Source organism: Puma concolor, chromosome E1 (assembly GCF_028749965.1).
Source record: "Puma concolor isolate L17-30 chromosome E1, mPumCon1.1.hap2, whole genome shotgun sequence".
Lineage (NCBI taxonomy): Eukaryota > Metazoa > Chordata > Mammalia > Carnivora > Felidae > Puma > Puma concolor.
In genome coordinates, this window is record NC_141680.1 from 62614186 (window position 1) to 62627306 (window position 13121).

General features: G+C 51.5%; 1 protein-coding gene across 2 annotated transcripts in view; it reads right to left on the minus strand.

The window, feature by feature from the left end:
* Positions 1-13121, minus strand: part of NPLOC4 (NPL4 homolog, ubiquitin recognition factor) — a 62614-nt gene that overhangs the window by 42999 nt on the left and 6494 nt on the right. For both annotated transcript variants that reach the window (XM_086685581.1, XM_086685582.1), the window contains exons 3-4: positions 5243-5355; positions 427-603 (exon numbers count right to left, since the gene is read on the minus strand). In XM_086685581.1, coding sequence (XP_086541707.1) covers positions 427-603; positions 5243-5355 — 290 coding nt within the window. The remainder of the gene's footprint in view (positions 1-426; positions 604-5242; positions 5356-13121) is intronic.

Below are 13121 nucleotides of genomic sequence, written 5' to 3' on the forward strand. Positions count from 1 at the left end.
GTGGATGCGCTGTTGAAATGTCCCTCCTGTAAGTGAACGAGGGGACCCGAACAAGGACCTTCCGCTGCTAGGTGCCCAGGCGTCACCCCCCCCCCCCACGCTTGCCCCGCCGCACCCACACCCGCTAAAGCCGCACCCGCTGCGTGGGTGGCAAGTGTCTCAGGAGCGCATCCCGGGAAAGGCTTGGTTCCAGTTCCCTCCCGTATTCCAGATCTTAGTTCCAAACACTTGAACGCTTTTAAAGTACGTGTGGCAGCACACTTGGAGACTCACACGGTAAGAAAAAGCTTCCAGAGTAACTTGGAGTGAAATCTCGCCTGAACGGAGAGGATCAAACTCAGAACTTGCCTCTCTTCCTCAGCCACTCCCTAAAGCACGGCCCGTCCGAACCCTTCCCTCCGCCGGCTCGGCGGCGCCAGCACTTACAGCTGTGGGTCGCGGCTTCTGTAAATCTTCCCGTCCTGCTTGCTGAGGTACTGGTCGATCTCGTCTTCCACCACGGTGGGAGCGCCGCAGGCCTTCGACCCCGGCGGGACCGACGTCTCCATTTCCGACGAGGGGCCGGCGAGGCCCGAGGGGAACAGGAACAGCAAATCTCCATGCCTGTCAGGTGACGAACACAGGGCAGGGCCTGCCTCCCTTCCTCTCACAACCTGGGCCGCCCAGACGAGCTGCTCAGACGTGAGGGTCTCTGGCATCCAACCTCCCTGAAGGCCCAAATGACGAGGTTGCTAATTCTAAGAGCCCAGAGCCCTCCCTGCACAGCACTGCCACGCGCCTAGCACTCTGAAGGTCAGGGAGGGCGCTCCGTGGCCGTGTGACTTCATCTCTCGCCCAACTGTAAGACCCCCACGCCCGCCCGACGCCACACAGATGAAACACGGTCGCGACGTATACACCCGGCCCGTGGGCAGCACTCTCCCCTGCTCACGCCGAGCTTGGCTCCACTTCTCTTTGTTCCTTCTTTCCCGCCTACTGTCGAGCACTCCTAAGTCTCGCCGCCTAGTACACAGCCTTCCATTTCCACCCTACGTTCCCTACGTTCCTCCCTACGTTCACACTCACCGCCCCACACGTATGCACAGACACGTACGTCCCACTCGATAAAAATGAGATGACCGAAGACGTATTCTTTGCATCCGCTTTTCTTTTTTTTTTTTTATTTAAATTTTTTTTTTTTTCAACGTTTATTTATTTTTGGGACAGAGAGAGACAGAGCATGAACGGGGAAGGGGCAGAGAGAGAGGGAGACACAGAATCGGAAACAGGCTCCAGGCTCTGAGCTATCAGCCCAGAGCCCGACGCGGGGCTCGAACTCACGGACCGCGAGATCGTGACCTGGCTGAAGTCGGACGCTTAACCGACTGCGCCACACAGGCGCCCCGTGCATCCGCTTTTCTCATTCAACGATACCTCACCCGAGATCCCTCCAAACACGGTCTAGGTCTGAGCACTGCTTCTAACGGCCGCACTCCCCGGCGAGCCTGCCTCCGAGCTCACCCCGTCTCCCACGCCGGTGGCATGTGCACCGATGGGTGTCTGCCACCACGGACACCACTGGACGAAATGACCAAAGTCAGGCAGCTGTGTGGTTTTAGTTCTACAGGGCACGTTTCCAGAAGTGGCCCTATGAGCAGGGCTTCTGTTGGTTTTTAAAGCCAAATGGGCTGCACAACTCACATTTCAAACGGCAGAGTTTGACCTTCTATCATTTGCCATGTCAACTACGCTCCTTCCTTGCTCACTCACACTGCTGACTCACCGCCAGACCCGGCGGGCACAGCCAAGCCCCAGGCCTGAGGCGTGTGACGTCCCCACTCACAAGCAGCGGTCCAGACGCAGCATGGGCTCCCGCGCGCGGAGGGCCTGCGGCACGAAGATCAGCCCCGGTCTTGAAGGCAGAGCTGTGGCACCACGTGTGGTAGGCACCGAACTGCCGGAAGACCGAAGGGACAGCCTGCCGCACCCCTGACCCCGCTCCCCGAGCGAGGTGGGGCAGCGGGCCTCGAGCACAGACACCAGAGACACAGGCCGCTAAGAGGCTTGGCCCCTTGGCTCTGCAGCGGGTCTGTTCTCCCCTCTGCCTCTTCCCCACCGAGGGAACAAACCTGCCAGACTCCAGCTAGAGACCTCTGTCTCTAGCAAGGGACCGGACATTCCTCCACACCCCCAGCCGTGGAATTCTTGGCTCGGCGGCTACTTCTGCTTTAGCAGATCTACTCCGACAAGCACTGCGGAGCTCTGGACAAAGTACGGAGCTCCCGCAGGGTCTCGACAGCCCACAGTAGCTCAAACAAGAACAGCGAGAGAACACTGCACGACAGGGGCCCTGAGCTTGGCTTACACAGTTGTTGTCTGGGCAACGGGAAGCGAGGCCTTGAGCCAGCCTGTCCAAAGCAGGTTGCCCAGCCTGAAAGGCCACACATAAAGCCAGACGTCTCAACAGCTGGGAGAGACCACCAGCTGAGAATAGGAACCAAGGAGGAATCCTGTCTTCCTCCACCCACTACGCAGCGGTGGATGCTGTAGTCCCTCAGGGTCTGAAACCAAAGGCCTATTGTGCCGCACGCACTGGGGTGGGATGAGGGACGCTACCCGGCTCAGGAAGCCCAAAGACAGAAATTAACTCGAAGGCCCGCCAGGTGCACGGGCCCCCTTGTCCCAACAGAAGCAAGTGCAGGCCTCCCTCCACGGAAAAGCCACTCCCCTGCAGCTCTCCAGGACTCCCCAAGACCAAGTTTGGTCAACTACAAGCTCTCAAAAAAGGGTCACCAAACGCAGGAGAGAACCGAGTCATCACACGCACGAGTGGGCAGAGACAACAATACCAGAGAAAGAGAACCGAGGACTTCAGATTTGGAATTACACGACTTGGAACACAAACTGCCACAGAATGGTCACCGGAAACGGGATGGAAAAAGCCCAAGCAGCAAGAGGCCACCCAACAACATGGGCTTCTGGGAGCAGGGTGGCAGGGTCACAGATTCAGTAAATCTTCCCAAGTCCCCCTCATACGGACAGGCCAGACAACCACAGACAGCACCAACAACAGTGCATCCCGATTCCATACGGGGGAGACAGACCACAGACACCCCAAGTCCCAAGACAGAAGCCTCACGCGTGTGACTGGCCAAGGCAGAGCCCCCGGGGAGCCCGGTGCTCCTCACCGGAAGCCTAGAGGCCGGTGTGAGAGCAGTGTGGCCCCCACGAGTGCATGTTGCTAACAGCTGGATCCGAAAAGAAATCAATTCGAACATTTTAGAAGTGAAAAATGTAATCACTGCAATAACAAAGAGAACTGGGGAGCAGTGATATTTAAAGAGATAATGGCAGGGCGCCTGGGTGGCTCAGTCGGTTGGGCGTCCGACTTCGGCTCAGGTCATGATCTCGCAGTCTGTGGGTTCAAGGCCCGCATCAGGCTCTGTGCTGACAGCTTGGAGTCTGGAGCCTGCTTCCGATTCTGTGTCTCCCTCTCTCTCTGCCCCTCCTCCACTCATGCTCTGTCTCTCTCTCTGTCAAAAATAAACATTTTAAAAAAAATAAAAAGAGATAATGGCCACAAATTCTGCAGACCTGATCTGCAGGTATAGGAAACACAGCGTACATCAGGCAGGATTAAAGGAACCAGGAATCCACACCTGGACAGATCAGACAGAAACCAGGACCCCATGAGAAACAGAAGATCTAAAAGCAGCCAGAGGGAAAAAAGGATCACCTCTAAATGAACAACAGAGTCAAGCAGACTGGACTACAACCCCAGAGGCCAGAAGAAGTGGGGGAAGACCAACACCAAGGTCAAGGAGAGGCACATCACTCCTGCCCAAAGACGTCAGGTAAGAGAGAACATAGCCCACAAGGTCAGATCCAAGTTGGACAATAACTAGTACGACTATCACTGGAAAGATACATTCAAGCGTGACTCACAGTGCCTCCAAGTGCCCCCCAGGATGGCCGAGCTGCCCCACTCCCGGGCCCCACCCCTCTGGGACAGCTCTATGACAACACTACAGTTTGGGGGCTTTCTCTCAGAGGCGTTTCGCTCTGTAACCTCCGCCCTTGCTTGCATCCGCTATCACAACAGTTTTGGGTAACACAGGCGTCATCCGCATGCTCGCCGTGGGCAGGCGCTGCGCAGCCACGGGAAGGCGGCACGGCTACTCGCAGACCAAGAGGGTGAGGCCCAGGGGGGTTAAGTAACTTCCCCAGATGAACTCAAACCACGGAACGTTCACGAGAAGTGATTCTCAAGATACAAAGCCCTTTACAAGCTGAGAGGAAGGATGACCTCACCCACGTGGGGAATGGACGTCAACAACGAAAGGCTTTAGCTAATTACAGAAATAGGCAAGTGGCAGGTACCCAACAAATATCTGTTGAGGAACAAATGAATGAATGTTATAATTGTGTATTTTTCCTCCTAGGCATACTAATTCACGAACCTAAAAACGATCACACAAATTGTCCAAATAGCCTATTATTCTAACTGGTAAACAGACGCAGGGCTGACCGCCAGCAAAGCCAGCTCGATCACCACAGCAGCCACACGGCCTGCAGCCCCGACAGGAGAGAGCTCCAAGCTCGCCGCCGAGGACGGCGATCACCGGCACGTGAGCAGGTATGCCCAGACAGTTCGGACAGGAGTCAGCAAACTTCTTCTGTGAAGAGCCAAACAGTAAATATTTTCGGCTTCGGGGGCCAGGCCGTCTATCACAATCACTCAGCTCTGCCCTTGGAGCACGAGAGCACAGCAACGCATGGATGTGGCTGGGCTCCAATTAAACTACGGAGAACAGGCAGCGGCCACGGTAAGAGGTCTTTACATCCTGGAAACCCTACTGACGTGACTGCCCCCCGCTAAGGAGCTCGAGGGGGTCACGCCACCAAGAAATATAGTGTGGGCGACGGCCCCTCCTCCTCGCCAAGCAGTCCCGAGGCAGAACTCCCCACGGCCGCGTTCAAGGTCCTTCTCTGCAGAGACAGAGCTGAGTGTGCAGCTGGGCGCACACCCCGAACCCATAACTCTCTCTCCTCAGTGACAAAAGCTCAGAATCTGCAAGTCAATCAGCTCAGCACAAGAGGACCAGCGGAGCCGGTGCGACTGCTGAAATCCCGGCAAAAAACGTGCTCACCTGCACTCCAGCCACCGCGCGGTGGCACTGGGAGGCAATCGGGCAGAATGAGCGATCGGTGGGCCACTGGAGTCACCCCCTCCCCGCCCTGTCATCCCCCCCACGGCACTTACTTGATTTTGAGCAGACTCAGGGATTTGGTAGATGATGCTGTTATCTCTCCAGTCTTGTTTCTATTTATGTAAACTGAGAAGCCATTATTCTGGAAGCCAAACTCTTTTGCGACCTAAAACAAGCAGAAGACAACAGAGATTTAAAAAAATTTTGAGTTATCACTACTCGGGCCACACACATACCAAATAGTAATATTAGAACACTTGTTAAATTTAGAAACTGTTCCTCGTGAACCAAATTTCTTTTGTTATTTTGCTCTCTTGGGAGGAAATTTGTGCTGCCCACACAGATGTCAAGTAAAATGAAAAAAGCGGCCAAGCAGAAGCGAAGATTTGTGTAAATGATAAGACTGAACGACACATGTAAGAGTTTGACGCAAGCAAAAGTCATGGCCATATCTGGAAAGTTTATTTCTATTTTTGAAATCAATTCCAATGTTAAAGCCCAGCAGAAGAAAGCCAGAAGTGAAGAACGAGGCTCCCGTGTCTATGACAGCAAGTGTCCACCATGCCAGGTACTCAGTGGGTGCTGAGAATACTCACTGCTCGCTCACCAATCGGTAAACGGTCTTACGTGCCGGCTCCACTCTGGGCGCTCCGAACACGACCGTGAACAACAAAGCCAAGGTTCCTGCTATCGAGGACCTCAGCATCACAGCGGGGAGAGAAAGTTAGCAGATGAGAAGCACAGGTCGAGGTCAGCACCACGGCAGGAAAGGAAGAGAGGGAAGCATGGGAGAGGCCACTCTAGACGGGAGGACAGACAGGCCTCTGCGAAGACCACGTCTGAGCAGAGGCCCGGAGGAAGAGACTAAAGCTGCTACTCAGAGCTGAGAAAGAAGAGTGCAGCCAGCAGGAGCAGCACAGAGGCCGAGAGGCAGGAAGGGGGTGGGAAGAGAGAGGCCAGTGAGGCCAGAGCCCAGCGGGCAGAAAGGAAACGGTCAGCAACAGAATGGGAAGGGGGACAAGAGCTGGCACACAGGGCCGCAGGGGCTAAGGGCAGGGGGCTGCCAAGCCATCGACAGTCTGAAGGTGGGAAGAGAGCCCAGAGGAGACGGGCTCAGACACGGCCAAGACTTGGGGACGGAGCGGGGAGGACCTTCCAGCTCTCATAATCAACGGCCTCTGCTGATGGGTGGGATGAGGGGCAGGACAGAGTGAGGGAAAGGACGGACATAAGCGGGGTGTTCAGACTTCTGGCTTGGAAGCGGGTGGGATGGAAGCCACACCTGTAAGGAAGCAAGGAAGAGGGCCGAGGAGGGGGAAGACTGAAGGGAAAGCCAAGCCTTCCCTCCAACGCCCAGGCGCCCTGGGGAAGGCATCAGCCGGCAGTCAGCACCTGAGACCCGGCCAGGAGAGGAGTCCGAGCCATGGCTCAATGCTCAGGGGCCAGCAGGGTAGAGGCAAACGAAGAGACCAGGAGTCTCATCAGAGTAACAAACAATAAAAGAGAATCAAATGGAAATTCTACAACAGAAAAATATGATAACTGAAATGGAAAACACCGATGGGCTTGCCAGCCGAAGGGAGAAGCAGAAGAAAGAGTCAATGTACCTGAAGACAGATTACTAGAGCCTGCACGACCTCAAAACAGAGATTTGTCAGAAAATGAACAGAACCTTCAGAACTCCTGGGACAATATTTAATTAATGATCCTACGGAAAAGAAAATAGAGAACTGGAAAGTATTTGAAGAGAGAATGGCTGAAAACCTCAAAAGTGACAACAAACCGAGTAACAAATCCAGGAAGTTCAGCAAATCCCAAGTGAGATCCATTAAAAAACCACCCCTAGGTGCATGCATCATGCTCGAACCGCTGACAGCCGGAGATCAATGGAGACCAGAAGACAATGGAAGGACGCCTTCAAAGTGCTGAGATGGAACAAAAAATCTGTCAACTCAGAATTCTGTATCTGGCGAAAATACCCTTCAAATACAAAGGCACACTGAAAACGTTTTCAGGCCAAAACCTAAGAGGGCGTCACCAGCAAGCCTCCACTACAGGAAATGCCGGATGTTCCCCAGGCTGATGAATCCAACACCAGGTACAAGTCACACCCAGGAAAAACACTGGAAGAATAAGGCAGAAGGTATGACAGCAAAAACTCTAAACTATACAATAGGAAACTATCACATTAAATGTTTCATGATTGGTTCAAAAAATTTTTTTATGTTTATTTTCAAGAGAGAGAGAATGAACAGGGGAGGGGCAGAGAGAGAGGGAGACACAGAACCCAAAAGAGGTTCCAGGCTCTGAGCTGTCAGCACAGAGCCCAACGCGGGGCTCGAACTCACGAACCGTGAGATCATGACCTGAGCTGAAGTCAGATGCTTAACTGACTGACCCACCCAGGTGTGTCTCGTGTGTTTTTTTAATTTTTTTTTTTTTAACATTTATTCATTTTTGAGAGACAGAATATGAGTGGGGAAGGGGCAGAGAGAGAGGGAGACACAGAATCTGAAGCAGGCTCCAGGCTCCGAGCTGTCAGCACAGAGCCTGGCACGGGGCTCGAACTCACAGACTGCGAGATCATGACCCGAACCGAAGTTGGACACTCAACCCCCAACCGACTGAGCCACCCAGGTGCCCCTCTCGTGATTGGTTTTAAAAAAAGAACTGCAGGGGCACCCGGATGGCTCAGTGGGTTGAACGTCCAACTCTGTGATTCTGGCTCAGGTCATGATCTCACTGTTCATGAGCCCAAGACCCATGATGGGGTCTGCACCGACAGCGTGGAGACTGCCTGAGATTCTCTCTCTCTGCCCCTCCCCGCCTTGCGCACGTGTGCGCTCACTTTCTCTCAAAATAAATAAATAAATAAATAAATAAATAAATAAATATTTTGAAAAATGTACAGATTTATTGCTAAAACCTACTATTAATTCACTATGAGAAAAAAGTTGATTTAACGATTAACCTTACATATTAACCTTATTTTCTACTGATTTTATTTTTGAACGTTTATTTATTAAGACAGCGCACGTGCGCGAGAGCACAAAAGCTAGGGAGGAGTAGACAGAGAGGGAGAGAGAGAATCCCAAGCAGGCTCCACACTGTCAGTGTGCAGAGCCCGATGTGGGGCTCGAACTCACAAACCATGAGATCATGACCTGAGTTCGTATCAGATGCTTAGCCAACTGAGCCACCCAGGCGCCCCTCTACTCATTTTAAAGAAATGGATTGCAAGTAACTCCAACCACCAAGATAATAAGGCAGAAAGTATGACAACAAAAACTCTAAACTATGTAACAGGAAACTGTTGAAAACTCTGAAATTCTCCAAGTGATAAGAAATGGTCTTCAGACAAACAAGATTTTCTATGAGACAAACGTGGTAAGTATCTGATACCATCCATATGGTTTTTTCCAGGCTAAAACTGACATTAATAAGGGGCCACTGGGTGGCTCAATAGGTTGTGTCCAAGGCTCAGGTCATGATCTCACGGTTCAGGAGTTTGAGACCCGCGTCGGGCTTTCTGATGTCAGCGCAGAGCCCACTTCAGATCCTCTGTCCCGCTCTCTTCACCCCTTCCCTGCTCTCTCTCTCTCTCTCTCAAAAATAAAATATTAAAAAAATAAAAAAGGCATTAATAAAATAAAGCACGAGCAAACGAAGACCATGAAATGTGTATTCCCAACTGCAGAAAAAGACTAAAGACTAAAAATAACGTCTTTAGTTTGACTTTTCTCTGAAATAACTTAGGTATAAACTGAAACTAACCGACTGTGGCATTTCGGCTTTTCCGCAAAAGTATCGTGTGTTTCCGTACACAATGCCTTGCAAGCTATTCCCAAAAATGAGAAAGCTTTCGCCAGAAGTGTGAGCTCCATGAAAGCTGCCAAACACTCCCAGGATGAAAAGGCTTTTCCCAAATGGGGCAGGGTTGTTGTAGAGCCGGCCCTTTGTGTGAAGGCAAGTCCCCCCAGGACCGCATGACCAGAGCTTTGTGCTCCTGTTAGGCCTGAGATGCAGCAGCGTTTTCAAACTTGCTGACCAGCAACAGTACTTCACATACGTCGAATCCCACTTTTGAGAGCGACAGAAGTGTACGGAGTACTTTTTTATGCTACTCCAACGAACTGCTTCTGCGAACTTTTGAGTGCTTTACCTAAAGATCTGGCAATCTACCACAAAGCACCGACCATTAACAACGGAAGTCTGAGCACAGTCTCACAAGGGCATCATCAAGGTCTTAAAAACTTTATAGTCACACCTGAGGTAAACTCTGCGTACCGTATTAGAGCCAGAAATGGTATGGAATGAAATTGATACACGTATAATTCAAAGTAACAAGAACACATGGCATGATTCCCTTTACGTTAGATTCAGAAACAGGCAAAACCAAAATCTGGGGTTTAGGAACGCACGCTGAGGTGGCACGACACCGAAAATCGGGGAAGCCCTCTGCGTCAAGCCCGGAGAAAGCCGAGGGAGCGGGGAAGGCCAGCCGACCAGCCGATCCCGCGGCACCAGCGGCGCCCCCGCTCGACCTAAGTGTGTCCGCCACCTTCCGTCACTTGGCTGCCTGTAATGTGCGAGCACATCTTAGGATGTACTTTACTTCGTGGTTAGAAAAGAAGAAGACGGGACCGGGTCCCAGACCGCAGAGGGCAGTCAGGACGGGACGGAGCCCTCCACCTGCCCGGGCAGGGGAGGGACAGCAGCGGCCCGGCGGGTCAGCTGGGGAGCACGAGGGGTGGGCACGGGCACCGGCCAGACGAGCGGCCCCTCCGAGGGGCTTACGGCCTGGCGGCGCGTGGGACGAGCAGCGTTAGATGGTCTCAAAGAACCAGCTGCGCTGAGACCGTGAGAGCCACTCCACCTCACCCGTGTCCTCACACTCACAAACATGGTTCCTTAGAGGGCGCAGCGCCACGTGCTGAGGCGGGATCAAGGACGTCCAACGCGGGGACGGCAAGCCGGAGCCGGCAATGGTCACAGCGGCCGACGCACGAGTCTGTGAGGGAACGGGAAAGCCACTCCAAGCCCACTTACGCACAGCCAGATCACTAGTTACTGAAAATGAGTACGATCTACTTCGTGAGACTCCCGGAGTGGTCCTCCGCGGAGACACAACGCGCGACGGCAGATACCAAGGGCCGGGGGTGGCGAGAAAGAGGAGCTATCTGTTTATGGGGAGAGTTTCAGATTTGAAAGACGAAAAAGTTCTGGAAACAGATGGTCGCGACGGTTGCACAACGATACGCATACACTTAACACTACTGAACTGTACACTTAAAAACGGGTTAGATGGGGGCGCGTGGCTGGCTCAGTCAGTGGAGCGTGGGACTCTCAGAGTTGTGAGTTCGAGCCCCACGCTGGCTGTAGAGATTACAAAAAAATAAACTTTAAACTCTTAAAAGAAAATGACACACAAAATTTACCGTCTAAACCAATTTTTAAAAATTTTAGGTTCATTTATTTTTTTGAGAGAGACAGAGCATGAGTGGGGTTGGGGCAGACAGAGAGGGAGACACAGGATCCCAAGCAGGCTCTGGGCTCTGAGCTGTCAACACAGAGCCCGATGTGGAGCTCGAACCCACGAACCGCCAGCTCGTGACCTGACGCAAAGTCGGACGCTTAACCGACTGAGCCACCCAGGCGCCCCTAAACCAATGTTTATAAATCTCTGGGTGCCTGGGTGGCTCAGTCGTTTAAGCATCCATCCAACTTCCGGTCAGGTCATGAGCTCGTGGTTCGTGAGTTCAAGCCCCTCATTGGGCTCTGTGCTGACAGCTCGGAGCCTGGAGCCTGGAGCCTGTTTTGGATCCTGTGTCTCTCTCTGTCCCTGCCCTGTCCACGCTGTCTCTATCTCTCAAGAATAAACACTAAAAAAAAAAAAAAAAAAAATTTTTTTTTTTTTTTTTAATTTAAAGTAATCTCTACAGCCGAGGGGCTTGAACTCACGACCCCAAGATGAAGAGTTGCGTGCTCCACCAAGTCAGCCAGGCGCCCCTGTTAGGCGTTATTTTTAAACATAATTTTTAAAAAGATATAAATCTACATTTATTGACATAAAACCATTCCTTAACGTATTGTCAAGTGAAAAAAACCAAGTTACAAATTCTCCTGTAAGTTTTTAACATCTTTGGAATGGATGCATCTTAGGAACAATGGCGTGTTACAGTTCTTGCCTGCGGGGCAGCAGGACATACAGGTGACTGCCTGAGCTCCTGTAAACCTGTCACCTAGGTAGCATGGTTGAATAACTGTCATCCCTCAACATTTCTGTCAAACAAGCCATCTAATGATCAATCAAGGAAAGAACAGGAATTTTGGCTGCTGGGCCCCGCCCGCTAGTAAGACAGCAGTTTTTCAGTATTCCCAAGAAAACCTCCAGTACCAGCGCCTACGGAACAGGTGTGGGCAGCTGGTGTTAATCCTCCTGACAGAGCAGAAGATGACCCTCTGCAGGGAGATGGGGACAGTGACGGCTGAATCCAAACAATGGTTCGGAAGGGCCAGACTCTGAATATGGCATTGGAGAGAGATCCGACCCAATTAATTTCACTCAGATTTTCTTTCTTGTGTATGTATAAGAACAACACGTGATTAAAATAAACTTCCAGGGGCGCCTGGGTGGCGCAGTCGGTTAAGCGTCCGACTTCAGCCAGGTCACGATCTCGCGGTCCGTGAGTTCGAGCCCCGCGTCGGGCTCTGGGCTGATGGCTCAGAGCCTGGAGCCTGTTTCCGATTCTGTGTCTCCCTCTCTCTCTGCCCCTCCCCCGTTCATGCTCTGTCTCTCTCTGTCCCCAAAATAAATAAACGTTGAAAAAAAAAATAAAAAAAAAAAAAATAAAAAAAATAAACTTCCAGGGGCGCCTGGGTGGCTCAGTCAGTTAAGCGTCCAACTCGTTTTCAGCTCAGGTCATGGTCCATGAGATCGAGCCCTGCACTGGGCTCTGTTCACAGTGCAGAGCCTGCTTGGGAGTCTCTCTCCCTCTCTCTTGTCCCTCCCTTGAGCACATGCCCACACGCTCCCTCTCTCTCAAACATTTTTTAATAACTAATTCCAAGCAAGTCTAGAAAAACACTTTACGTAAGTATAAAACCTAAATGACAAGGGAAAGCAGGTGTGAAAGCATTTTTTCTTTCCTAATGGTACATAAATGTTTCTCCTTAAACTCAACAATGTCTTAGATTTGATGAAATACAGCGACAGTACGGTACGATCCCACTTACTGAAGATGTGCACACACCTGTGTATGTGTGCACGCGAGTGTGCACTAAAGACGTGCCATGTTAACGGTTATTTCTGAGTGGTTCTCACTTGCTTCTTTACGCTTTTCTGTATTGTTTGCACCTTTTATAATTAATCCATATTACTCTTCTAACCAGAAGAAAGGATTTTCATTTAAGGGGAAACACATTTCAGAGTAATAAGTATGTTTGTTTTTTGAGTATTCCCAAGAAAATCTCCCCTAGACGGTAACTACTACGCAGACGATGGCTTCAGAGACAAAGCGGTCAAAGCTACCCCACATCCCCCAACTCCAACCCTCCCAGTGACTGGTTGTCATTCTGCGTCTCCCTGTGTGAGGTCACAATGAACTACCCAGAGGGAAATACTAGCACCGTAAGGATACTTGTAAAGCAAATAAGGGGCGCCTGGGTGGCGCAGTCGGTTAAGCGTCCGACTTCAGCCAGGTCACGACCTCGCGGTCCGTGAGTTCGAGCCCCGCGTCAGGCTCTGGGCTGATGGCTCAGAGCCTGGAGCCTGTTTCCGATTCTGTGTCTCCCTCTCTCTCTGCCCCTCCCCCGTTCATGCTCTGTCTCTCTCTGTCCCAAAAATAAAAAAAATAAAATAAATAAATAAATAATTAATTAATTAAAAAAAAAAAAAAAGCAAATAAAAGTGAGAACTACGATGTTATATTC